The sequence below is a fragment of the Heteronotia binoei genome, chromosome 20, assembly GCF_032191835.1.
Source record: "Heteronotia binoei isolate CCM8104 ecotype False Entrance Well chromosome 20, APGP_CSIRO_Hbin_v1, whole genome shotgun sequence".
Lineage (NCBI taxonomy): Eukaryota > Metazoa > Chordata > Lepidosauria > Squamata > Gekkonidae > Heteronotia > Heteronotia binoei.
In genome coordinates, this window is record NC_083242.1 from 8,731,263 (window position 1) to 8,756,851 (window position 25,589).

Here is a 25,589-nt window from a genome sequence, read left to right on the forward strand (position 1 = left end):
TACCAGTTTGGTGTAGTGGTTAAGTGTGTGGACTCTTATTTGGGAGAACCGGGGTTGACTCCCCACTCCTCCACTTACACCTGCTAGCATGGCCTTAGGTCAGCCATAGCTCTGGCAGAGGTTGTCCTTGAAAGGGCAGCTGCTGTGAGAGCCCTCTCCAGCCCCACCCACCTCACAGGGTGTCTGTTGTGGGGGAGGAAGAGAAAGGAGACTGTGAGCCGCTCTGAGACTCTTCGGAGTGGAGGGCAGGATATAAATCCAGTATCTTCTTCTTCTTCTTCTATAAGGAATAATGGAGTGCCCAGCAGACATTTCCCTCCCTCCCCACTTTCTGATGACCCTGAAGCGGGGGGAGTGCCTCCAAACTGGGGGATCTCCTGCCCCCACCTGGGGATTGGCAGCCTTAATGGGACCACTGGATTCCTTTATAAAGTTCACTGTGAGACCAAGAAAAAGTGTATGCTAAAAACTCAACAGCAGGAAGAAGAATGACTTTGAGCTCATGGTCTGACTCAGTATAATGCATTCACATTGGAAGAGGCAACAGGTTAACCACACACAACCCCCCCTTCAGAGAACATTTTTACAAGAGGGGGCCATTTTTTGGCCTCTTCTGGGAGGCCCCTTCCCACCTTGACTTTTCACAACAGCCTGATGATACACAGAACTTCTTTGCCTCTCTCGTTACCAGCTTCACCTGTGTGCAATGTTCCCTCTAAGCTGTGGCGTCTTGTGAGCAAAACTTTTACTTTGTGAGTTACGGGCATTAAATTTGTGAGCTACTGCATACATTAGGTTGCTCTGGAACCATTTCCCTTGAGTGAAGACAAAAATGCATGAGCCAGAGGTTAAAAATCTGTGAGCCGGCTCACACCGACAGGTTAGAAGGAACACGATCTGTGTGCCCTCACCGTTTGTGAGGTGAAAGGAGCAGAGCCATTGTGGTTCACCGGTCTTCCCGCCGGCCCTTGTTTGACGCCACTCAAGGAGCGTTCATACTACGACTGCTTGCAAGCGGAAAAAGAGGCTGGAAATGTCACAAAAGGTATAAAGGGAAAGGCGGGGGGAGGGGGGAAAGACCAGCCTAAATCCTTTTGAGCTCCTGCGGGGAACTGAAGCCCAGGCTCATCCTGATGGCCAGCTACAGACATGAGAGAGAAATCCTATCTGGCTGGGGTTTTTTTCCATGGCACCTTCTGAGTGGCGCCTTGTTAGGGAGAAAAACCCATGAAGAATGATGTAACCTCAGAGTAATAAAGGGTGGAGTGTTTATTTCAAAGTATGAGAATTGCACACAACAGGTGGCAACACAATCTTTGTTCTCGCTGTCTCTTTTTAATAGCAGAAAGTGCCACATTTTTTTTCCCAAAAGGGAGAGGAAAGGGGAGGTTTGACTTTCCTTGATACATGGCACGTACAAACAGACTTCTGCCTGATTATTGCACTCTCCTGCGTGACTTTTAAGCCTGTACAGGCTACTGTTTAAACAGCACACCCTGTTACGTATTTCAGAGCCAGTTTGGTCAGGGGTCATTTTGCAGAAAAAGAGGTGCTGGAGCTCATTGGCACAACTCATTTGCATATACCGCACACCCCCGACATCACCGGCAGGTATACTAAGTCGTATCAGCTCAGCATCTACCTTAAAATGCTTCTTGAATTATAATGGTCATACTCAAACCTTACTCTCATCATACTTTTAAAATTACTTTCTCCTATGCGGCCGCAGGGGCATGAGGAAGATTCCATCTGTCTGCTAGATATGTTTTGGTTACTTTCCTTTTTTTTTTTTTTTTGTGGGGAAAACTATTAGAAAGTTTGTCAGATCTTAAGAGCTCAGCAAAATTCTCACAGGGGGTTTGAACAATGTAATAATTTTTTATTTATTTATTTATACAACGGCGGTCAGAAGCAAGTATTGATGGAAGGTTGCAAAGAAAGAAAGAGCACAATAAAATTTCGAGATTCTGGAGCTCCACTCCTGTGAGCTCTTGCCCAAAATGAGGCCTGAGTTTGGCATAGTGTTTAGAAGTAAAGACTCTAATCTGGGAGAACTGGGTTTGATTCCCCGCTCCAACACATGCAGCTGCTGGAAGCTCTCAGCAGAGCTTCTTCTCTCAAGAGCTCTCTCAGCCCCATCTAGCTCACAGGGGAGAGGAAGGAAAAGGAGATTGTAAGCTGCTCTGCGACTTTGAATGAAGGGCTCACGGGGCTCTTACAATCTGCTTCCCTTCCTCTCCCCACAACAGGCACCCTTGTGAGGTCGGTGGGGCTGAGAAAATCATGAGAAAATTGTGACTGGCCCATGGTCACCCAGCAGGCTTCAGGTGGAGGAGTGGGGAATCAAACCCAGTTCTCCGGATTAGAGTCCGCCACTCTTAATCACTACACCGCACTGGCCTGGGTGCTGAAAGAGACAATCCCGGCAAAAATAAAGGTATAAAAAGTCCGTCGCAGTAAGCAGTGCTGGTCTTGGGGAGGGGAAATCATCAGCTTCTGTTTCAGCTCTGATACGAGTCCCCCGCAAAAGCAAAAAGTTGTGGAGTGGAGAGCTGTCAGCATCATCAAAGGTGCCTCTGATCTATCTATTTCTCATGTTCGGCACGAACTCTGGGGACCATCTTCAGCATGATGGGTTTTTTGGGTTGCATGAAGCCTTTGGTGTCCAGCTCCAGGGGGACCTTTGACATTCACAGGGAGGGAGGGGGGAAAACCCAGAAAAGCCAGTTAGTGATATCAAGAATGGAATCATGCCTGTGTCTATCTTTACTTGCTGCATCTGCCTCTCTTTTCACATGTACGGATGCGGATTATCAAAAGCATCAAAAAGAGGTCTAAGCACCTGTTCACCCCTGCACCTTGCCCTGGTGCCAGCAAGTTACACGAGCACAGCAGGGCTTTTTTGGTAGCAGGAACTCCTTTGCATATTAGGCTGCACCCTCTTGATGTAGCCAATCCTCCAAGAGCTTACAGAGCTCTTCTTGCAGGGCCTACTGTAAGCTCCAGGAGGATTGGCTACATCAGGGAGGTGTGACCTAATATGCAAAGGAGTTCCTGCTATTAAAAAAACCCTGGAGTACAGCATACGGACAGGAGGGTTGTGTACTTTGAGGTCATTTATCCAGGGTGAACATGTGAAGTCTGTGCTATGAGACTTGCTGAATTCCAGAGAAATTACACCTGCCAGATCCCACAGGGGTCTGTCTTGCTAAAGTTTCAGAAGCGCTTCTGCTACCGCATCACGCACCTGGTTCCCTACAGATGAACACACAAAGCTGTCTTCTACTGAATCAGAACGCTGGCCCCTCAAGTTCAGCATTGAATACTTAGACTGGCAGTGGCTCTCCAGGGCCTCAGGCAGAGGGACAGAGGTATCACAATAGCCCCGGCCACCTGTTATCAGAGAACCAATGCCTGCTAGAGAGGGGGTGAGCTGTGGCTCACTAGCAGAGCATCTGCTGGGCATGCAGAAGTCCCAGGTTCATCTGGCAGAAGTCCGCAGGTTCATCTGAGCAGACGGACAATTAGGGTTGCCAAGTCCTCTTCATCCCAGAGCGGGGGACTTTGATGTGAGTGATGATGTCATCACTCCAGCAACACCACACATGGCTGCTCTAGGCGTTTTCGGGAGAACTCTATGGTTTCCCAGACGCTCTAGCCATTTGGGAGGGAAAAAACTCTATGGTACCTATTGTGCCAATGTGGGCCGGTGGGTTGGGAACCTCCCGGGTGGGGGAACCGCTGCCCGGACCGGGGGCTTGGTGGCCCTGCGGACAATACTGACTTTGACAGACCAAGAGTTTGATTTAGTGCAAGGCAGCTTCATGTGTTCCGACACACCCTGCATTCAAAAGTCCTGTTGCTTACCTGAGTCTCTTTGCAGGTTCGGAAGGAATACCTTTGCAGGAGAACAACCAAGGCCACTTTCAAGAGCAGCAGAGCAAAGCGCATCCCGATGCAGTTCCTTGGACCGGCTCCGAAGGGCAGGAAGATGTAGGGGTCGATGGCTTCCTTGTTCTCTTTGCTGAACCTGCGACCAAACCCACAGGAGAGAAAGTCCCACAGGTAAGGAGGCATCAAAACCCACCTTCGTTCCTTCTTCTGGGGGAGGCCACTGATGGAGGTTGGTGCTTCAGAAAAACCAGTATTTGTGGTGGAAATTCATTTTTTGTTGCAACCATGGAAGTATAAGTAAAGGATATGCTCATTGCAGGAATATGCAAGTCTATGGCCTATCGTAAGAAAACCACAGCGATAGGCTCTGGTTAGTTCTACCAGTTGAAGTACCTTATCTTTGTTGAGAAATATGCAGGCAAAAGATAAACATGCAAACCATTAATGTAACTTCAAGGGGCTCTTTTGATCATTTGGCTCATTGAACTGAGAGGCTGAACAAGGTGGAAAGATAATAGAACTGGATCATCAGATCTGATCAAAGGCTCATCAGTTTTTTCTCTCAGAGAGAAGGCAATTAGATAGAACAGAATTGCTTTATTCATCTCCCATTTGATATTCATGGGGTGTGGAATGGTGCAGTATAGCCTGATCTCACCAGATCAGGGAAGTATTTGGATGGGAGACCACCGGGGAAGCCTCTGCAGAGAAAGGCAATGGCCAGCCACCTCTGTTTCTCACTCATCTTGAAAGCTCCCAGTTGGGGCCAGCTTAAGTTATAAGCGAAGCAGGGTCAGTACATGGATGGGAGACCACCAAGGAAGACTCTCCAGAAGAAAGCAACTGCAACGGAAGAAAGCAACAGATTACAACGGTTATGTTGTAATCTGCCCTGAGCCCGTTATGGGAAAGGGCGGAATAGAAGCCTACTAAATAAATAAATAAACCATCTCTGCTTCTCCCTTGCCTTGGAAGCCCATTCCTGGGGTTGCCTTAAGTTGTAAGCGAAGCATGGTCAGTACTTGGAAGGGAGACCACCAAGGAAGGCTCTGCAAAGGAAGGCAATGGCAAACTGCCTCCACTTCTCTGTTGTCTTGGAATTCCTGTGCTTGGTGCGACTAGATAGCACTTTTGTATTTGTCCCACGTACCCATCCCAGAGAGCCTCGTGGCGCAGAGTGGTAAAGCTGCAGTACTGCAGTCAAACTCTCTGCTCATGACCTGAGTTTGATCCCGGTGGAAGCTGGGTTCAGGTAGTCGGCTCCAGGTCGACTCAGCCTTCCATCCTTCCGAGGTCGGTAAAATGAGTACCCAGCTTGCTGGGGGAAAAAGGGTAGATGACTGGGGAAGGGAATGGCAAACCACCCCGTAAAAAGTCTGCCGTGAAAATGTTGTGAAAGCAACATTACCCCAGAGTTGGAAACGACTGGTGCTTGCACAGGGGACTACTTTTACCTTTACCCCTCCCCCAGAGATATACCACCTTTGAACTAAGAGGTCTAATGAAGCTCATGTATCTAATAGTCACTGATGCTCATCTAATGATGAAAACATACTTCTGTTTCTTTCCCCTCAGAAAAAAACAACTTCTGATGGCTGACCCCATGAGTTTTTTGGCATTCTTGTTTTCCTTGCTTCTGCATTCCTATTGCTTCAAGGATTTTTTTCCCCAGTTCCACCTTTGCTTTGCTCCCTTCCAGTGGTCAATTGGATATTACATGACTTTATGTCTGGCATATCTTCCCTGCAAAGGGCTTTTTTTTGCACAAAAAGCCCAGCAGGAACTCATTTGTATATTAGGCCACAACCCTTGACCCCAAACCAGCCAGAACTGCGCTCCTGTGCATTCCTGCTCAAAAAATCCCCCTGTCCCTGCAGATTTAAACTACAGGTTTTTATGCTGGGTGTAAAGCGATGTAATATTGAATTGGCCACTAGAGGCAGCAAACCATGTGTGCAACAGACCCTCCCCCCCCCCCAAGCAACAGGAAGACACAAGCCAGGAAAACAGTCCCATCCTTTTAAATGGGGGAGAAGCGCAGTACAATCTTTTACTGGATTATAGCAAATAGAGTCCAGATATGTTGCCGAACAGTCAATGGAGTCGAGATACCTTCGTGACTGAGAGCAAATCTCCATCTGTTCTGCCCTGTTTTTATTTGGGCTCTGACACCACTACCAACTTTGGAACAGGAGCTCTCTTCTAACTCGGCAACTGGCACATTAACTTTCTGCTCACATCTTTACCCCTTCTGTTATGAATCCGCAAGTCTTTTACGTGGTTGCCCTGTGGCTTTCTTTTTAACAGCTGGCCATAAAACCAGGCCAGAGTTAACAGCCGCGAAAGCCAGCTGAGTTGTCATTTCCTTCGACTGAGTTAATTAAATTCCATGCACGGTTTATGGACGTGCGCCTCGAAAAGGTCCTGTGTGGCGTTACAGAGAGATCGTATGTCAAGCAATGATAAATGCATTATTTAAGTGTTGCCATAATCACAACTAGCCGGTTTACTTCCTGCTGCTGCTACTTTTGTGTTGGTTTCTGAACACATTCTCTGGCTACACACCTCTCGGGTCTGAACTCTTCTGGTTCCGGCCAATATTCTGGGTCACGGTGCGAGACGAACGCTGGGATCATGACCACAGTTCCTTCCGGGATAGTCACTCCATTAATCTCCACGGTGCTTTTGCAAACCCTCTCAATCCGTCCTGCGGGGGGGTACAGGCGGAGGGTTTCATTCACCACCATGTCCAGATACTCCATCTGCAGGATGGCGTCGTAAGTGGGCGAGGCCTGTGAAGGGGGAAAATATCTTCTAGTGCGGGGGAGACATTCAACAGCAGGGTACAAATAACTGAACGCCATTCCACTGGATTGCTGGTTGTGAAATGGGGTCAACAAATAAAACGCTCCAAGAATTTGATGTCAATCCCGCCACCTCATTTTATACTTAGAATCAGGGCTTTTTTTGTAGCAGGAACTCCTTTGCCTGTTAGGCTACACACCCCTGATGTAGCCAACTTCCAAGAGCTTCCAGGGCTCTTCTTACAGGGCCTACTGTGAGCTCACAGAGGACTGGCTACACTGGGGGTGTAGCCTAATATGAAAGGAGTTCCTGCTAAAAAATCTTCATACTTCTCACAATCTTACCATAGATACCCCAAGGTTCATCAGTATACACCATATTTGTATTCAGCCTGTAAGGAGGAATTTTTATTGGGTGAGTGGGAAAAAAATTACAGGCATGAAAAAGTTAACCCTGCGATTACTGGGAAGATAAATATTAAAATTATCAAAGTGCCAAGCACTGTCTAATCATATTATAAGAAGTAATAGTTTTAAAAGCAAGTTAGGTTTCAGTTTTCTATTTCACTGCTTTTAAAGACTGAAAAAAAAAAACCAAGTTACTGAACAAGAAATCTCACCTATCCTAGACTTCCATCCAAAGAAATCTGATTTGCTTGTCTCAACAATGCTTATTTACAGAAAAATAAAACTTTTATATTTCCTCTAAATCTGTTCTATCGTAGTGATTAATATCTTAAAAGCTGATTGCTTCATAACTAAATAAGAAACAGCCAACATAAGTTCTAATAAGCCAATCAGCAGGTGTATATGAAATACATCTGATATAGCGTAAGGCCAATCTCAACCTCTATTAAAAAGAAATTGATCTAATTTTTCTGTAACAGTTTCAACTAACTGTTCATGATGAAAGTAACTTGAAGCAAAGAGAGTCCACTGACAGTTGTTAAAGGCAGCTGAACTCTCAGTTAGCTTGCAAACTCAGCAAGAAAAGTTTAATGTTATTGGAACTACCTCTACAAGCTGTTTTCAACCACTCAAAATAAGACAGGCCCTTAAAACACACAGCTGTTTCCTTTGGTAAATTCCCGTCCCAGTAGAGCAAACCGTTTGGGGGCCAATCCCAGTTAACACGAGACACTGAGAACATTTACCTGGTCAGGGAGAGCTTCATCAATTTCGTCTTGGAGTCTCTGCTGGACATCTGGGTGGGTGGCCAGGCAGTAAGACAGGAAGGTAAGGGAGGAGCTAGTGGTTTCATACCCAGCAAAAATAAATATAATGGCTTGTGCAATGATTTCCTTGTCAGTTAGAACTAGAAAAGAACAGGGGGGAAACAAGTAAGGAAAATATGTCCGTGAAATAGCCACTGGTTCCCCTTGCGTGAACTTTAGAAAAGCACCCATATAGGATAAACATGGGCAGGGTGAAGGCTGGGCCAAGAACGAAGGGGGATTCTCCACCCTCCTGTGTTGTTTTCTCAATATCAATCCCCCTGCATATGCTAGAATCCTGTTAGCTACAGAGGGGAAACAAAGACAGGTCCTGTTGATAACTTTGCTGCAGTTGTTATGAAATATAAGAAGCAGCCACAAGAAATGCTTTCAAGATGCATATAAGGAGGAAGGCTCTGGCTCAGTGGAAGAGTTTCTGCTTTGCATGCAGAAGATCCCCAGTTCAATCCCTGGCATCTACAGTTGAAAAGAACTCAGCAGCAAGTGATGCAAAAGACCTTTATTTCGGGCCCGACAGTTGGAGTAGTCTGAGCTGCCAATCTGAGTAGACAAGACTGACCTTGATGGAATGAGGCTCTGCATCAATAATGGCAGCTTCGTGTGCGTTTGTCGTGCCGTTACCATGTTGAAAATATGCGAGTGTGCTGTCCTCCCCTCACGGCAATAAAATTTGAAATGGTTTTGCCATATAACAGGGCCCTCTCTCCTAGTTGCGCTATTTCTCCGTGGTCCCACTAATGCTCAAAGTAGTTCCGCCCCCTCTCCCGCAGTATCACCTCGAACAGTCAATAGTGGGGGAAGGTCTGAAATATTTGCCTTTATAGGAATGTGCCTCTTCAGCTTTCTCTCCTGAAACTTGGGAGTCTATCATTAACTGCAGAAAGTCAACTCGGTTCTACGGGAAAAACAGAGAAGGAAAAATCAAGCAAGAGGCAGTGCTATGTATCTTACAGGACAAGGCATCCGGGAATCAACTATGCCGAGTATAGGACGGGTTATCTTGGTAGAGAACTATCCTTTTTTAAAAGAATCAAGCACACATACCTCCCTGACCACATGCTCAAATGGGCTAGACTGACCGTGTGATTATTCTTCTGCCGGTCGCTCTTGATTTTCTTGACTGCGCTGACGAAGAAGTTCATGAAGGAGGCAGGGGCCATGGTGAAGTTTAGTTTCTCCAGCACTGGGGCGACGAACGGGAACATGACTGAGGAGAAGAGTCAAGTGGTGGTTCAAGAAGATGCATCAGTTCAAGAAGCAGTAGTAGCAGCAGTAGTACTTATTTATTACGGTCTCCAGACCAGGTTACAATTCAATCGGACATAAAATACGATAGTAAACATTCAAATTTAAGAACTTTTAAGGTGGAGTTCCTATAATTTGATAATCAATGCACAGAAACATAGCAACTTCACATGTGATCTTAGCATTATTATCTGATAAAAACCAGCGAAGCCTTGCTTTGTCTGTGTTTATGTAACCAGGAATCGTGTTAAGTATTTGGGGGGTTATTATATGGCTAGGGGCCAGCATACATACGGGACCACCTCTCCCTGTATGAGCCCCATAGGTTTTTACAATCAGCAACCCAACAACCTCTGGTGATACCCAGCCCCAGAAACATCCATCTGACTCTGGACCCTGCCTGGAGGAATGAGCTCCCCCTGGAGATCCGGGCCCTCTGGGATCTGCTTCAGCTCCACAGGGCCTGTAAAACAGAGCTCTTTTGCGTGGCTTTCAGCTGAGGAAGTGGACGTCACTTGTTACTGGCCTCCCCCCTTCATTCCATTCCACTGCTCTAAGATCTGCTGGACCTGGACAATCAGCCATGTCTGTGAGGCAGAATTTGCCATTTTAGTACCTATTGTTACTCTGCAATTTTAGATTTTTTTTATATAAAGAGCCGGTTTGGTGTAGTGGTTAAGTGTGCGGACTCTTATCTGGGAGATCCGGGTTTGATTCCCCACTCCTCCACCTGCACCTGCTAGCATGGCCTTGGGTCAGCCGTAGCTCTGGCAGAGGTTGTCCTCGAAAGGGCAGCTGCTGGGAGAGCCCTCTCCAGCCCCACCCACCTCACAGGGTGTCTGTTGTGGGGGAGGAAGGGAAAGGAGATTGTGAACCGCTCTGAGACTCTTCGGAGTGGAGGAAGGGATAGAAATCCAATATCTTCATCTACCTCACAGGGTGTCTGTTGTGGGGGAGGAAGGGAAAGGAGATTGTGAGCCGCTCTGAGACTCTTGGAGTGGAGGGCGGGATATAAATCCAATATCTTCATCTACCTCACAGGGTGTTTGTTGTGGGGGAGGAAGGTAAAGGAGATTGTGAGCCACTCTGAGACTCTTCGGAGTGGAGGGCGGGATATAAATCCAATATCTTAATCTACCTCACAGGGTTTCTGTTGTGGGGGGGGGGGGGAGATTGTGAGCTGCTCTGAGACTCTTCGGAGTGGAGGGCAGGATATAAACCCAATATCTTCATCTACCTCACAGGGTTTCTGTTGTGGGGGGGGGGAGATTGTGAGCTGCTCTGAGACTCTTCGGAGTGGAGGGCAGGATATAAATCCAATATCTTCATCTACCTCACAGGGTTTCTGTTGTGGGGGGGGGGTGGGGAAGGTAAAGGAGGTTGTGAGCCTCTCTGAGACCCTTGGAGTGGAGGGCGAGATATAAATCCAATATCATCTTCTTCTTCTTCATATATATATATATATATTACTGTTGATTGTTTTTGTGATGTAACCCGCCCTGAGCCCATTCCACGTGAAGAGCGGGCTAAAAATTGGAAAAAATAAATAAATGAATTCCATGACAGATCTTCCTGTAGAGCGTGCAAGTAAAGAATATGTGCTGTACAGACTCAACCTCCCCTAGGGGACAAGAGCATAAGTTTTCTAGGTAGGGGATTTTATCACACCTACCCTCAATAACTGCAGAAGGGAGTGCAAAACACCTAGCTAGATTAAGCTCTAGCAATTTGGGAGGTATGGTACCTATTGTACCATAGAGTTTTCCCTCCCAAATTGCTAGAGCGTCTGGGAAAACCATAGAGTTTTCCTGGAAACGCCTAGAGAGGCCAGCATAAAGGGTCACCTGCACGATGATGTCACTTCCAGGTGGCGTCAGGGAAGGTTCCCCCCATCGGCCCAATGTGAGCCAGCAGGTTGGGAACCTCCAGGATGGGGAAAACCCCACCTGGCCCGGGGGCTTGGCAGCCTTAGGTTTTGTGCTTGGAATACAAAAACAAATACAAAGGAAAAATCACAGCAATGAAGCTGCAAAGCAAAACTGAAACGCCTGTGATTATAAAGCACACAGAGGTCCCATACCAAGGAGAAGCAAGAGCGGACTGAAGAAGTTGAACTTGAGAAATGTCTTGATCTGTGCGATGAAAGGATCATTGGGGTTGTTCATGGAATCAACGTCAATGCTAAACGAAGTGCTGGTGATGACGTCCATGCTGTAGGCCCCAAATAAACTGTGGAAGGGAGGGAGGTGGAAGACACGTAAACATGACACACAAAATCCATCTGTGAAAAACTCATTCAGCAAAAACAAGACTGTTTTACAATTCCCTCGGAAACACGCAGGGCTTTTTTTTTGTAGCAGGAACTCCTTTGCATTTTAGACCACACACCCCTGATGTAGCCAGTTCTCCAAGAGCTTAATGGTAGGCCCTGTACTAAGAGCCCTGTAAGCTCTGGAGGATTGGCTACAGCAAGGGTGTGTGGCCCAATATGCAAAGGAATTCCTGCTACCCAAAAAGCCCTGGGAACACCAAACCAAGCGAGACATTTAGTGGAATAATGTGAGGGAGCCTTTTATAGACTGTAGGCGATGGGACTCATTTACAGGTGCGATAAAAATAATCCTTGATGGAACCCTCCATGGTTACCTGACTTGTTTTCAGATGTGCATGGCTCTTGATTCCCAGTTCTTCTAATTATTTTTTTCCTCCTCCCCACATTAAAGAACCCAAAAACTCAAAATAATGATCGTTCTTCATTGTACTACTTCTGTATAACTTTTAAAGATCCATACTTTAATGGAATTAAATTCTTTTAACAATTATACCTGCAATTAATACATACACATGCAGATATTATTTATTTGCCGTACAATAAATAAACAATATCTATACACATCTGTATTAATCACAGATATGATCTTTTAACCCTCCCCACTTCATGGATTGCTGCCTTGATGTAGCGAGAGGCTTGCGCAGTTCAGTGAGGCTATACCACGCAGAGCCACCCAAGATGGACAGGCTGCAGCTGAGAACGCAGTCAAAATGCAATCCACTGGAGGAGAAAAAGAAGAAGATATTGGATTTATACCCCGCCCTCCACTCTGAAGAGTCTCAGAGCGGCTCACAATCTCCTTTACCTTCCTCCCCCACAACAGGCACCCTGTGAGGTGGGTGGGGCTGAGAGGGCTCTCACAGCAGCTGCCCTTTCAAGGACAACCTCTGCCAGAGCTATGGCTGACCCAAGGCCATTCCAGCAGCTGCAAGTGGAGGAATGGGGAATCAAACCCGGTTCTCCCAGATAAGAGTCCGCACACTTAACCACTACACCAAACTGGCAACCCACTCCAGTATCCTTGCCAAGAAAACCCCGTGGACAGTTACAAAAGTCTAAAAGATATGGCGCTGGAAGATGAGCCCCTCAGGTTAGAAGGTGCCCAATATGCTACTGGGAAAGAGCGAAGGGCAAATACAAGTAGCCACAGAAAGAGTGAAGCGGCTGGGCCAAAGCCGAAAGGACGTTCAGCTGTGGATGTGTCTGATGGTGAAGGACAAGAGATCTCTTCAAGAAAATTGGAGAAATCAAGGGAACGTTTTGTGTAAAGATGGCCATGATAAAGGACAAAAACGGTAGGAACCTAACAGAAGCAGAAGAGATAAGGAAGAGGTGGCAAGAATACACAGAAGAATTATACAAGAAGGATCTCAATGTCCTTGACAACCATGGCAGTGAAATCGCTGACCTCGAGCCTGACATTCTGGAGTGTGAAATCAAATAGTCCTTAGAAAGTATTACTGACAACAAAGCGAGCGGAGATGACGGTATCGCAGTTGAGCTATTCAAAGTTCTAAAAGATGCTGTTAAAGTGATGCACACATTATGTCAGCAAATTTGGAAACAGTGGCCACAGGATTGGAAAAGGTTGGTTTATATTCCAAACCCAAAGAAGCGTAATGCCAAGGAATGTTCAAACTATCATACCATTGCATTCATTTCACATGCCAGCAGGGATATGTTAAAGATCCCACAAGCTAGGCTTCAGCAGTATGTAGATTGGGAACTAACGGAAGTTCAAGCTGGGAGAGGTAGAGGAACTAGAGATCAAATTGCCAACATTCGCTGGATCATGGAGAAAGCATGGGAGTGTCAGAAAAACGTCTATTTCTGCTTCATTGACTATGATAAAGCCTTCGATTGTGTGGATCTCAACAAACTGTGGGAAGTCCTTAAAGAGATGGGAGTACCAGACCACCTCACCTGTCTCCTGAGAAACCTGTATAAGGGTCAAGAAGCAACTGTCAGAACAAGATATGGAACAACTGATTGGTTTAGAATAGGAAAAGGAGTTCGACAAGGATGTATCTTGTCACCCTGCTTATTTAATTTATATGCAGAGTACATCATGTGAAATGCCGGCCTGCATGAAGCACAAGCCAGAATTAAGATTGCTGGGAAAAACATCAACAACCTCAGATATCCACTCTAATGGCAGAAAGTGAGGAGGACCTAAAGAACCTCTTGTTGAGAGTGAAAGAGAGGAGCACAAAAGTAGGCTTGAAACTCAACATCAAAAAAACTAAGATCATGGCATCCGGCCCCATCACACCTTGGCAAGTAGAAGGAGAAGACATGGAAGTAGTGACAGACTTCACATTTCTGGGAGCCACGATCACTGCAGATGGTGACTGTAGCCATGAAATTAAAAGATGTTTGCTCCTTGGGAGGACAGCTATGGCGAACCTGGGCAGTATAATAAAAAGGAGATACATCACCCTGCCAACCAAAGTCCGTATAGTCAAATTGATGGTATTCCTAGTAGTGATGTATGGCTGTGAGAGTTGGACCATAAGGAAGGTCAAGCGCAGAAGAATAGATGCTTTCAAGCTGTGGTGCTGGAGAAGAATCTTGAGAGTCCCTTGGACTGCAAGAAGATCAAATCAGTCAGTCCTAAGGGAAATCAACCCAGACTGTTCCCTGGAAGGCCAGATGCTGAAGCTGAAGCTCAAATTCTTTGGCCACCAAATGAGAAGGGAGCACTCACTGGAGAAGACCCTGATGCTGGGAAAGACAGAAGGCAAAAGAAGAAGGGGACGGCAAAAGAGGAGATGACTGGACAGTGTTACTGATGTAACTAACACGAATTTGAGCAGACTTCGGAGGATGATGGAAGACAGGAGGGCCTGGCGTGACTTTTTCCAGGGGGTCGCAAAGGGTCGGACTCGACTGTGCAACTGAGCAACAACAACAAATGATCTTTTAAAAAGTTATTATTCCATTAAAGTAGGATCTTTAAAAAGTTATAATTGCATTGAACTATGGTACACAGAAGCACAGGAGGGAAGGTAGCATGACACAGCCCCATCTTTTCAGATCTCTGGAAGCTGAGCAGGATTGGGAAGTGGAAGGAAGACCACCAAGGAAGACTCTGCAGAGGAAGGCAATGGCAAACTACCTCTGCTTCTCACTTGCCTTGAAAGCTCTTTGCTGAGGTCCCCATAAGTCTTGTATTGGAGACCACCAAGCAAGACTTTGCAGAGGGAAACAATGGCCAACCATGTCTGCTTCTCACTTACTTTGAAAGCCGCTTGCCAGGATCACCATAAATCTTAGGAAACCACCAAGGAAGGCTCTGCTGAGGAAGGCAATAGCAAAACGCCTCTCCTTTTCCCTTGTCTTAAAAGCCCCTTTCTGGGACCACCATAAATTGGCTACAGTTTGACAGCACTTTAAACACGTCACATGTGTGGGTGTCGCTGACGTAGCTTTGTTCTTGGTTCTCAGTTTTATACACAAAGGAATTCCCTCCCCCCTAAATGGGGGCGGGTTCAGTCCTGTGTTCCCAGCCAGCAGTCTGAAATACCATGCAGGTCCAGCACCAAACTGACATGGACGTATCCTACCATTCCGCTAAGCAAAGCCTGACACCTTCCTACAGTCTAAGGAATCTTTCGTGAACTGAAGTGGCTCGTCTGCTTAAACTGGATGGAATTACTCTGACTTAGCTGAGCAGAGTTTTAAGGATACGTGCCGTGCGGAACTCAAAGAGAATTTTTTCTGATGCCGTAGATACTGTGCAAAACGGAAGGCACATCTTATTCCAACCGAACGCGATTTGGTTTTCCATCGTAAAAGCAATTTGGTTGTAAGAATCACTCACTCTTTCATAGCAATAGGTTCATCATTATCCACTTTCTTTTGGACGTTCTTCCACAATTTCTCCCCATTGTTGCTGATGATGGGAAACATCTGTAACACAAAACAAATCCCAAGGGAATTTACATGAGGATCGCATTCCAGGGCAGATATTGTGGCTGCGGATGGAGGGAGCTTGAAAGACTGGATCATACGATCTTGGATTAGAATCATAGAGTTGGAAGGTGCCTGCAGGGTCATCTAGTCCAATCCCCCTGTACAAAGCAGGAAATTCACAAATACCTCCTGAACTGTCCATTTGCAGCCTTAATATCTGTTGACAGAACAAAGATAGTACCATCGAAGATAGATCAAAGGTTTACTTTAGTCATGGCTAAATTCTTCTTGGGAGTGATTACGTTGAAGGAAAAGATGTGCTTTTAACGATGGGGCTAAGAAACTTAGGAATAGTAATTACAAAGGGCTAATTTTAGATCTGAGAAATCTGGCGCAGAGTGGTAAAGCTGCAGTACTGCGGTTCAAACTCTCTGCTCACGACCTGAGTTCAATCCCAGCGGAAGCTGGGTTCAGGTAGCCAGCTTGAGGTTGACTCAGCCTTCCATCCTTCCGAGGTCGGTAAAATGAGTCCCCAGCTTGCTGGAGGGAAAGCGTAGATGACTGGGGAAGGCAATGGCAAACCACTCCGTAAAAAGTTTGCCATGAAAACGTTGTGATGTGATGTCACCCCAGAGTCGGAAACGACTGGTGCTTGCACAGGGGACTACCTTTACCTTTTTAATTTTAGAGCTAGAAATAAAGTACATTAAAAAGTTCATACGGATAGATATAAGAATAATGATGTAATAGGAACAGCCTGGTGATGTTGGGGGCAATGCTTTGGTTTTTGGGCACTACTGTGGTAAAGCCACTCTCAAACCATAGAGTTTTGCCCCAAAACCAGAGCATCACCACATGACATTGCTGTTTGAGGTGGGGTTTATCCCATTGGCTGGCAGCAGGCAGAAGCCCCCCAAATCAGGGGATTCCCTGCCCAGACCTGAGGAATGACAACACTAGGCCTCACTTCTTACCTCTTTTAGCCTCCCGCTGGTAAACGTGGGAGAGAGGACGGTGCGGATCCTCTTCCACTGCTCGTCCGCAGCTATTGATATGGCACTTTCCAAGTCTCCATTCAAACGGAAGTTCTGAGAAGAAAGAGACGCAAATGAAAATGAAACTGGGTGCGAGGGGCAACCGTAATTGCCAAGCCAGTCTTTCTGCACGTGCCCAGAGACTGGCTGTTCAGTCTCTTCAGAAGCACTAACAACCTAGGGCGTCTTACTAGAAAAAGCTCCGTGCAGGATACGCACCCGGCGGTTGGTGAAATAGGTGTAACATTCCTTCACCAGGATGGCTTTGATAATGTTGGGATCCAGAATGACCATCACTGGCTGTCGGCCATCGTATATTCTAAGTTGCCAAAATAAAGAGGAGAAAGAAGATAAATCTTTGGCAATAGTTGCCACCCCAGTGCAAGGACTGTCACAGTGTGTCTGTAGGTACGCTGTGGCAGCTGTTCTGTGGCTGGCTCCGCCTCTGGTAGCAACTCTTTCAGGCAGCCATTTTGTGGCTACACTCGTTATGCTATGTCAGGACTCCAAAGGTCCCCGCAAGATCAAAAGGGTTGGGAACTCATGCTTTAGATACACAAATAATACAATGGACAAATCCCTGCCAAAACGTCCTTTTAACCTACCAGGGAGAATTATGAATGCGGTAAATAAGAAAATTCAAGTACCATAGAGTTGTAGAAAAATCAGACAGAAGGGTCATTGATTGACCATCCTGAGAGACAAGAAACCGAGGGGCAACAAGTTGATCTAGGGACCTTACTGCCACCAGGGAACGAGATGAAGACAACAGATTCCCAAAGCGTCCTCAAACCAAGCCCATCCCTTAACAGCATGGGGTCTCTGAAGTAGGGTTGCCGGGAGTGGGGATGGGTGGGGACTTACCATGAGTGGGAAGGAGGCCCTGGTAACATTGCCAAAGCACTCACCGAAAGTGATGCCATCACACTGGTGATGTTGAAGCAATGCTCTGGTAACTGGGCAAAAACTCTATGCTTAAAAAAATCACTTCCACTGCCTTGCCCGGACATCTCTGGCATGATGACATCACTTCCTGTCTCCACTGGAAGTGACAGCACCGTATCTCCAGCAATATTGCCTGGGCCTTCCTCTTTAATAATAATATCTTTTTATTTGTATCCCGCCCTCCCCGCAAGCAGGCTCAGGGCGGCTCACAACATGTAAGTACAATATACGATAAAACCATGTGCAATCCATTATAAATTCATATACATTTCAGTTATAAAATCATCCTTAAAATTTTAAATTACATTAGACTTAAGATTATGGTGCTATAATCAAGATCTTTCATAAAATCCAGTGATTAAAATATAAAACATAGAACACCTCCAACAAGACTTTCTTAGCTCGGTTTTATGTGAAGGCTGTTTTAAAGAGCCTCCTGTTAAGTCTCCCCAACAGTCAGCTGACCTGCTGTGGGGGATTCTGCCTCTACCAGGGGGACAGGGCTGGTAACCCTACTCTGTAGTCAGAGCATGTGATGTCCAAGTAAATGTTAACTCTTTTTTTAAAAGGTTCATTTTAGAAATTAACCACTAGGAAATATTTTAGCAGCCTCCAGACAACCTTCCCCTCTCTAGGATGTGATTCTGTAGAAATGCTTCAAATAAAGAACACTAAAAAAATGAAGAAATACTCACCCCCAGATTTTGCCATACTTTTGATAACACCTCTGGTCGAAATTTAGAACCCCCTGCCAAGGAAGAGAGAGAGGTCAGAGCAGCAAATGGCAATGAAAGAGAGATCCAGCAAGTGAAAAGATGTTCTGTTTTTAAAATACATTGCCGGTCTTTGATTCTTTATGCCGCCCTGCCTCACGTCCCAGGTACTGAAAATACCACCTCTAGGCTGAGTTAGTGTGAGCTAGCTCATAGTTTTTTAGCCTCCAGCTCACACATTTTTGTCTTAGCTCAGGAAAAATGGCCCCGTAGCAAACAAATTTGTTCAGGAGCCAAATCGTTCACTCACAACTGTAATGCCAGTAGCTCACGAAGTAGAATTTTTGCTCACAAGAGTCCACAGCTTAGAGGGAACATTGCTTATGACACATCTAAACTTGTGCTCAGAGAAATGATGAGCTTCTCCAGTTGGCTCCTCTTTGTTTCAAAACCAATTCAAGCACCCTGGCATCAGGGTCCCCCATTTGCCCACTTAAGGGGGGAGACCTCCACCCAGTTGCCGCGAGCCCCCGTCTGCTAATGCTCAGCTGACTGACAGGTAGAAACTGGGTCCAAAGAAGTAGCATGACTATCTTGGGGAGAAAAATTAAAGAGAAAAATATGACTTCAGCTACTGAATAGAAATTCTGACCATAGAGTTCCTGACGATTCCTAGAGAGACCTGGAAGCGACAAACGTAGCTCTAGGGATTGCCAGGAACTCTATGGTCAGAATTTCCAGTAATTAGTCTAGGCCTTTTTTTTTAATTTTTTCCCTTTGAATGCTGCCTACCTCAACGACCTTTCTGCTGGTTGCCAGGCAACCCTGACCAAAGATGTGGTACAGTCCCAGCACAAGACCACATCATCACTAGAATAAATATAAGAAACAGCTGGACTAAGCTCCCATATCCAGCAAGGCTGTAAGATATTCTGAAGAGCTTTGGAGGGTGGCCTGAACTTGGGCAAAAATGGAAATATGTTGCTTAGTGGGACAATCAGACTTTCTCTATCACTTTTTATGTGTCTTGGATTCTCAGATTGTTTTTATATGGGATTGTTTTTATATTATATTCCGAGATACTTACTTGGGAGAAAGAGGGGCATATATTTTATTTAAAAGATCTACAGTCAAGTATCTTATTTTTAAAATATTTATAAATAAGCATGGATGACAAAATCAAGCAAGAAATAGGCTGTCTGGCATGGGTTGACAAAGCTTATTGAGAGACTGGGAACAGGCTATTGCTTCTTTGACTCACCTACCTCGTTGCAAAGATAAAACCTTTTAACAAAAATTGAGCAAGTCAGCACTAGTTAGCTTCCAACATACTCACTTTCCGGTAATGCAGAAACGTCCCAATGAAGGGCAAAGGTTGCGGCCCAGGAATCCCCAACTTCTTAAAGAACCGGTACGGCCAGATCCCGTATCTAGGAAGGTGACATGCATAAGTGATCGATAAGAGAGAGTTTCTTGAGAGGGACTGCAGAGAGCATCAAGCTTCAATACTATTATTAATTTAGACCAATGGAACAGACTTTTTTCCGTCTGGGCACCTGCGGAATTCTCATACAGCATGATGGGCATGCAGCCCCAAAATGGCTGCTGCAGGAGGCGGGGCCAGGCCAAAAATGGCTGCCAGAGCTCACTTTCAGCCACACAGTGAAGATTCTTGCGCTGTGGTGGTAGCTACTCCCATAGCAATAAAAAAAAAAAATCTGCACAACCAATCAAATCTCCAAAGACCAATCAGAAGTCTTGTTAGGCAAGAACACCACCTAGCCACACCCATTTTCTAAAAAAACCCACTTTGTGGGAGTCAGGAAACGTGTCTGTGGGCATCCTGGCATCCATGGGTCCCATGGTGAAACCCCCTGCTGTAAAGATATTTGCTGGGAACGGCTCAGCAGAAGTCACTTTTCCAAGGAGGAAGGTGTTACGCGGAAGGGGATTTGATTGTACTTATCCAGGGCTTTTTTTTGTAGCAGGAGCTCCTTGGTAATTAGGCCGCACCTCTTTTATGTAGCCAATCCTCCAAGAGCTTACAGGGCTCTTAGTGCAGGACTATTGTAAGCTCCAGGAGGATTGGCTACATCGGGGGGTGTGGCAAAATACACAAAGGAGCTCCTGCTACAAAAAGAGCCCTATACTTATTCGGCGTCTGCCTGCCAGACACCCTTTTGTGAGTCAAGGCAACTGCCAAATCATAAAAGTAGGCACACAGCGGAATAATAATCACTCAGGGGCCACGTCTCTGCTTGGCACAGAGACGTTTCAGTTCCTGACATCTCCAGTGAAAAGCATTCAGTTGCAGGTCATGCAAAAAAACCTTTGCCTGAAATCTTGAGAGATGTTCAGTGGCAACACAGAAGAGAGAAAACGGAGAGGGGCATCCGTGGGACTCTAGAAAGCTTAAGCCAGAATAAATGTTATTAGCAGGGGTGGAATTCTGACAGGACCTCCTTTGCCTATTAGGCCACTCCCCCCTGATGTAGCCAATCCTCCTGGAGCTGACAGCAGGCCCTGTAAGAAGAGCCCTGTAAGGAATTCTAGCAGGACCTCCTTTGCATATTAGGCCACACACCCCTGATGTAGCCAATCCTCCTGGAGCTCTCAGTAGGCCCTGTAAGAAGAGCCCTGTAAGGAATTCTAGCAGGACCTCCTTTGCATATTAGGCCACACACCCCTGATGTAGCCAATCCTCCAAAAGCTTTCAAGGCTCTTTTTTGTAAGCTCTTGGAGGATTGGCTACATCAGGGGTGTGTGGCCTAATAGGCAAAGGAGCTCCTACTAGAATTCCACGCCTGGTTATTCGCATACGTTGCCAGCTCTGGGTGGGGAAATTCCTGGAGATTTCAGGATGAAGCTTAGAGAGGGTGAGGTTTGAGAAAGGACCGCAGCAGAGTACAGACCCCCCTGCCCCCTCCAAAGGAGCCATTTTCTCAAGGGGAACTCATCTCTGCCTTCTGGAAATCAATTATCTCTCTAGATTCCCAAGCCGAACCTGTCGGTTCAGCAATACAGAGAAATTGTAGTTTAAAGTCATCTCTTTATACAGTATTGTACTTTTTGGGGTGATAATAAAATCAATTGCTTTGGAAAATACATTTCCTTTACCCATGCTTTTAGAAGAGGCTGCAGGCTTCGTTCCGCTGTTATACTGTTAAGAGCGGTGATTCTCTTTTCAAATTTGGATCTATTTATTGACCTTGAAAATTGTGCACGTATTCCCCAAATTGTTATGGCTGGCTGTTGTCTTTGAGGACCTAGGCACTGACAATACACCCACTTGTTTTGAGATCCGAGGAAGTTTTGTCTCGAAACAGGAAGGAGGCAATTGGGTGCCTGTATTCAAGCAATTGTGTCTTGGACTTCTGTGTACATTGGACTTGTAACATGTGGTTGATGTGTATCAATTTATAATTACTCTTTTGAAGCCATCTTCAGACTGGTTAGTATTGTTATTATAACCTCCAGGCTATTAAGCATTGCCACACATGGTTGTTTTTCCAAACACATAGATTTTATGATCACACACACACAAAAGAGTACAATACTGTGTAAGAGTTGTCTTTAAACTACACAGTGGTTTCTCTGCATTGCTGGACTTCCAACACCACGTTTGATCGCACCTGGAAGCCAGCAATCCGAGTTATTTGTGGTCAAGGCACCCCCGGACTTCCGTCTAATTCTGCTGCAGGAGACTAGCAAAGCTCTCCCAGTGGAATTATTAAAACTTAAACTCCCCCCCCCTCCTATTACCAACGCTCCCTCTAATCTGTGGAGTCTCCTGAGCAAAACTTCTACTTTGTGAGCTATTGGCATTAAAGTTGTGAGCTACTGTGCAAGTTAGTTTGCTCCGGGGCACTTTTTTCCTGAGCTAAGACAAAAAGGTGTGAGTCGAAAGCTTAAAAAAAAACCCCAAAACGGTAAGCTAGCTCACACTCGCTCAGCTTGGAGGGAACACTGCCTATTTAGGATTCTATGACAGTAGCGTAGAAAATCAGTTTGGGGACAAGGGCGGAACCTGGATTAAAGGTCTAGCGTGGAACTGGCCCAGCTTTGCAGGATCTTGCTTCTTCTTGGCAACTAGATAAGGGGGGGTGCCACTGCTGTGGCTTGGAGATTTGGGGGTGAAGGCTGCGTTTGGGGCGGGGGAGGCACCTCAGCAAGGTCTAATGCCAAAAAGTCCGCCCTCCAAAGCAACCCATTTCCCCCAGGGGAAGAGACCTCTGTCCCAGGGCGCGGAGATTCTCTAAGCGCCACTTTAAGATCAGCGACGCCGCGCCTCGAACTTCCTTGCGCGAAATGCCTCTCCTTGTCCCCTTTCCCGGGAGGCTTTTCCCTGCAAAGCAACATTGCAGCCCCCACCCCCGTCCCGATCCCAGAGCCGGACCTCCCCGTAGCCACTTACACCAGAAGGAGGGCCAGAAAGGCAAGCACCAGGAGCCACGTTTCCATGGCCAAGCGGAGCCGGGAGCCGACTTGGCGTGCGAGAAATGCCCTCTCCCTCTCCCTCCCCGCCTTCCTAAACCGGCAGTTTTACTTTCGGCTCCACTCCCAGCTGTTTGTTCAACAGCAGATACATAACACAGGGAAAGAGGGAGGGGAGCCCTTGGCGCACGCGTCCTTCGGCTCTCGCCTGCCCTTTTGTTTCCTTTCCTTTAAAGCCAACAAGAAAGTCCATCTTGGGCGGGGGAGGAAGGGGAGGGAAGAGAGCAAATAAAAGAAGGAGAGTAGCTGGAGAGAGCCTCCGTTGTTAACTAGGAAGCGCCTCGGTTGTTTTTTAAAAACGTCATTCTGTTTGCAAATAGGGGTTGCCAACCTCCACGTGGCACCTGGAGTTCTCCGGCTATGACAGCTGATCCTCCAGACGATCAAGACCTCCTCCTCCCCCTGGAGAAAACGATGCAAAATAGGGTTTCAGCATCAAAGGAGACTGATAAACAAGAACCCCTGAAATCACGAGAGCACAACCAGGTCCCCAAATATTATATCAACATCTTACTTTTAAATCTAGAACATAGGTGGTAGAAGACATGGGATTTATACCCAGGCCCCATAGCTATAGGGGGGTCCAGGGCGTCTCCATTCAACCCCCCCTCCATCTGTATGGCTCCTCCATTGGAGGCTTACTAATCTGCCCCTTTGCTCACCACCACTGAACAAGTGCACACTCGAGAGGGAGACAAGCTCTGCCATTTCTTTTGTGAGTTACCTCCACCCCCACAACTTGGGCACCTTCCCAATATGGTTCGTGAGCTAGGCAGTGAGCATTGTGAAGTTCTGCTCATAGCCCGCTAAGACACATGTCGTTTTGTCCCCTGCGGCCATCCACCTACAATTTTCTCCCGTGGGCCCCCCCACACACATAAAATTTTCTGGCTTCAGGCCTGTTTATACCCTGCCCTTCTCTCTGAATCAGAGACTCAGAGCGGCTTACAATCTCCTATATCTTCTCCCCCCACAACAGATACCCTGTGAGGTGGGTGGGGCTGAGAGGCTCTCCCAGAAGTTGCCCTTTCAAGGACAACTCTTGTGAAAGCTATGACTGACCCAAGGCCATTCCAGCAGGTGCAAGCAGAGGAGTGGGGAATCAAACCCACTTATCCCAGACAAGAGTCTGCACACTTAACCACTACGCCAAACACTACACCAAACTACACAAAACAGATATAGTAACAATTTGACCGTTATACACGTCCATGCAATGCTAGAACACAGCCCCATAAGAAATCCTCACTTCCTCTTCTTGACAAAAATGAAAAGAGAGACAGTCCCTTCTTCTCCATGTTGGAGCTTTTTGCATCCACTCGCCCTGTTGAATGAACATTATTGGTTCTTATGGGACTGTTGGATTGCTTTTTAAAAAGTTCACCATGGGAGCAAGAAAGAGTGAATGCTAAAAGCTCGACAGCTGGAAGAAGAATGACATTGAACTCATGGTCTGACTTGGCATGTGTTTATATTGGAAGAGCCAACTGGTTAAAATCCATCCCCCCACCCCCGCTCTGAGAACATCCTCACAAAAGGGGGCCATTTTTGGCCTCTTCTGGGAGGCCTCTTCCCGCCTTGACATAAGAACATAAGAGAAGCCATGTTGGATCAGGCCAATGGCCCATCCAGTCCAACACTCTGTGTCACACAGTGATAAAAACAAAACAAAACCAGGTGCCATCAGGAGGTCCATCAGTGGGGCCAGGACACTAGAAGCCCCCCCCCACTGTTGCCCCCCCAAGCACCAAGAATACAGAACATCATTGCCCCAGACAGAGTGTTCTAACAATACACTGTGGCTAACAATCACTGATGGACCTCTGCTCCAGATGTTTCTCCAATCCCCTTTTGAAGCTGTCTATGCTTGCAGCTGCCACCACCTCCTGTGGCAGTGAATTCCACGTGTTAATCACCCTTTGGGTGAAGAAGGACTTCCTTTTATCTGTTCTAACCCGCCTGCTCAGCAATTTCATGGAGTGCCCCATGAGTTCTTGTATTGTGAGAAAGGGAGAAAAGTACTTCTTTCTCTGCCTTCTCTATCCCATGAACAATCTTGTAAACCTCTGGCATGTCACCCCTCAGTCGATGTTTCTCCAAGCTAAAGAGCCCCAGACATTTTAACCTGTCTTCATAGGAAAAGTGTTCCAACTCTTTAATCCTTCTAGTTGCCCTTTTCTGGACTTTTCCCAATGCTGTAATATCTTTTTTGACTTTTCACAACAGCCTGATGCATAGAAGTTAAACATGTGGAGCTTTGCCTTCCTCCTTAGCAGCTTCATTCCACTGGTGAGGTGAAGGAAGCCGAGCTGTTGTAGTTCACCTGTCTTCCTGGTGGTGCTTGTTTGATGCCACTAAAGGTGCCTTCACACTATGACTGTTTGCAAGTGGATTTTTCCATTTAACATTGTAAAATCTAATAAAGGCAGTCCCCTGTGCAAGCACCAGTCGTTTTCAACTCTGCGGTGACGTTGCATCGTGATGCTTTCTTGGCAGACTTTTTACAGGGTGGTTTGCCATTGCCTCTCCCAGTCATCTACACTTTCCCCCCCCAGCAAGCTGGGGACTCATTTTACCGATCTCAGAAGGATGGAAGGCTGAGTCAACCTGGAGCCGGCTACCTGAACCCAGCTTCTGCTGGGATCAAACTCAGGTCGTGAGCAGAGCTTGGACTGCAGGACTAAAGCTTACCACTCTGCACCACAGCGCTCTTTACAGCAAATGGTATTAAAAGCGATTATTTGGTGTTTGTGAACCTGTAAAATGAATATTCAAAGAACCTTGAAGGACAAACCAAAGACAAAAAAAAGCATCTTTCCCCCCCAAAGAGGCTGGAAATGCCACAAAAGGTATAAAGGGAAAGGTGCAGGGTCGGGGGGGGGAGGAAGACCAGCCTAAATCTCTCCAGAACTGAAGCCAAGGCTGATTCTGATGGCCAACTACAGACATGAGAGTAAAAACCTATTTGGCTGGGCTTT

At 46.4% G+C, this 25,589-nt stretch overlaps 1 protein-coding gene across 1 annotated transcript; it reads right to left on the reverse strand.

Moving 5' to 3' along the window:
• Positions 1 to 1,858: 1,858 nt before the first annotated feature.
• Positions 1,859 to 22,757, reverse strand: LOC132588188 (cytochrome P450 3A40-like). The gene is made up of 13 exons (XM_060260533.1): positions 22,532 to 22,757; positions 19,454 to 19,547; positions 18,100 to 18,152; positions 16,679 to 16,778; positions 16,400 to 16,513; positions 15,334 to 15,422; positions 11,259 to 11,407; positions 9,013 to 9,140; positions 8,750 to 8,828; positions 7,853 to 8,013; positions 6,460 to 6,686; positions 3,868 to 4,030; positions 1,859 to 2,681 (listed from the first exon to the last, which is right to left on the reverse strand). Exons 1-13 carry the CDS (start codon positions 22,576 to 22,578, stop codon positions 2,586 to 2,588), a joined length of 1,500 nt encoding a protein of 499 aa, XP_060116516.1. The 5' UTR covers positions 22,579 to 22,757; the 3' UTR covers positions 1,859 to 2,585.
• Positions 22,758 to 25,589: the final 2,832 nt, after the last annotated feature.

Coding starts and splice junctions, on each gene's coding strand:
- LOC132588188 (XM_060260533.1), bottom strand. CDS start 22,578: ATGGAAACGTGGCTCCTGGTGCTTGCCTTTCTGGCCCTCCTTCTGGT. Junction 16,514..16,678: donor CCTATTTCACCAACCGCCGG/GTGCGTATCCTG, acceptor CTTTCTTCTCAG/AACTTCCGTTTGAATGGAGA. Junction 8,829..9,012: donor GGCAGAAGAATAATCACACG/GTCAGTCTAGCC, acceptor TTTTTCCCGTAG/AACCGAGTTGACTTTCTGCA.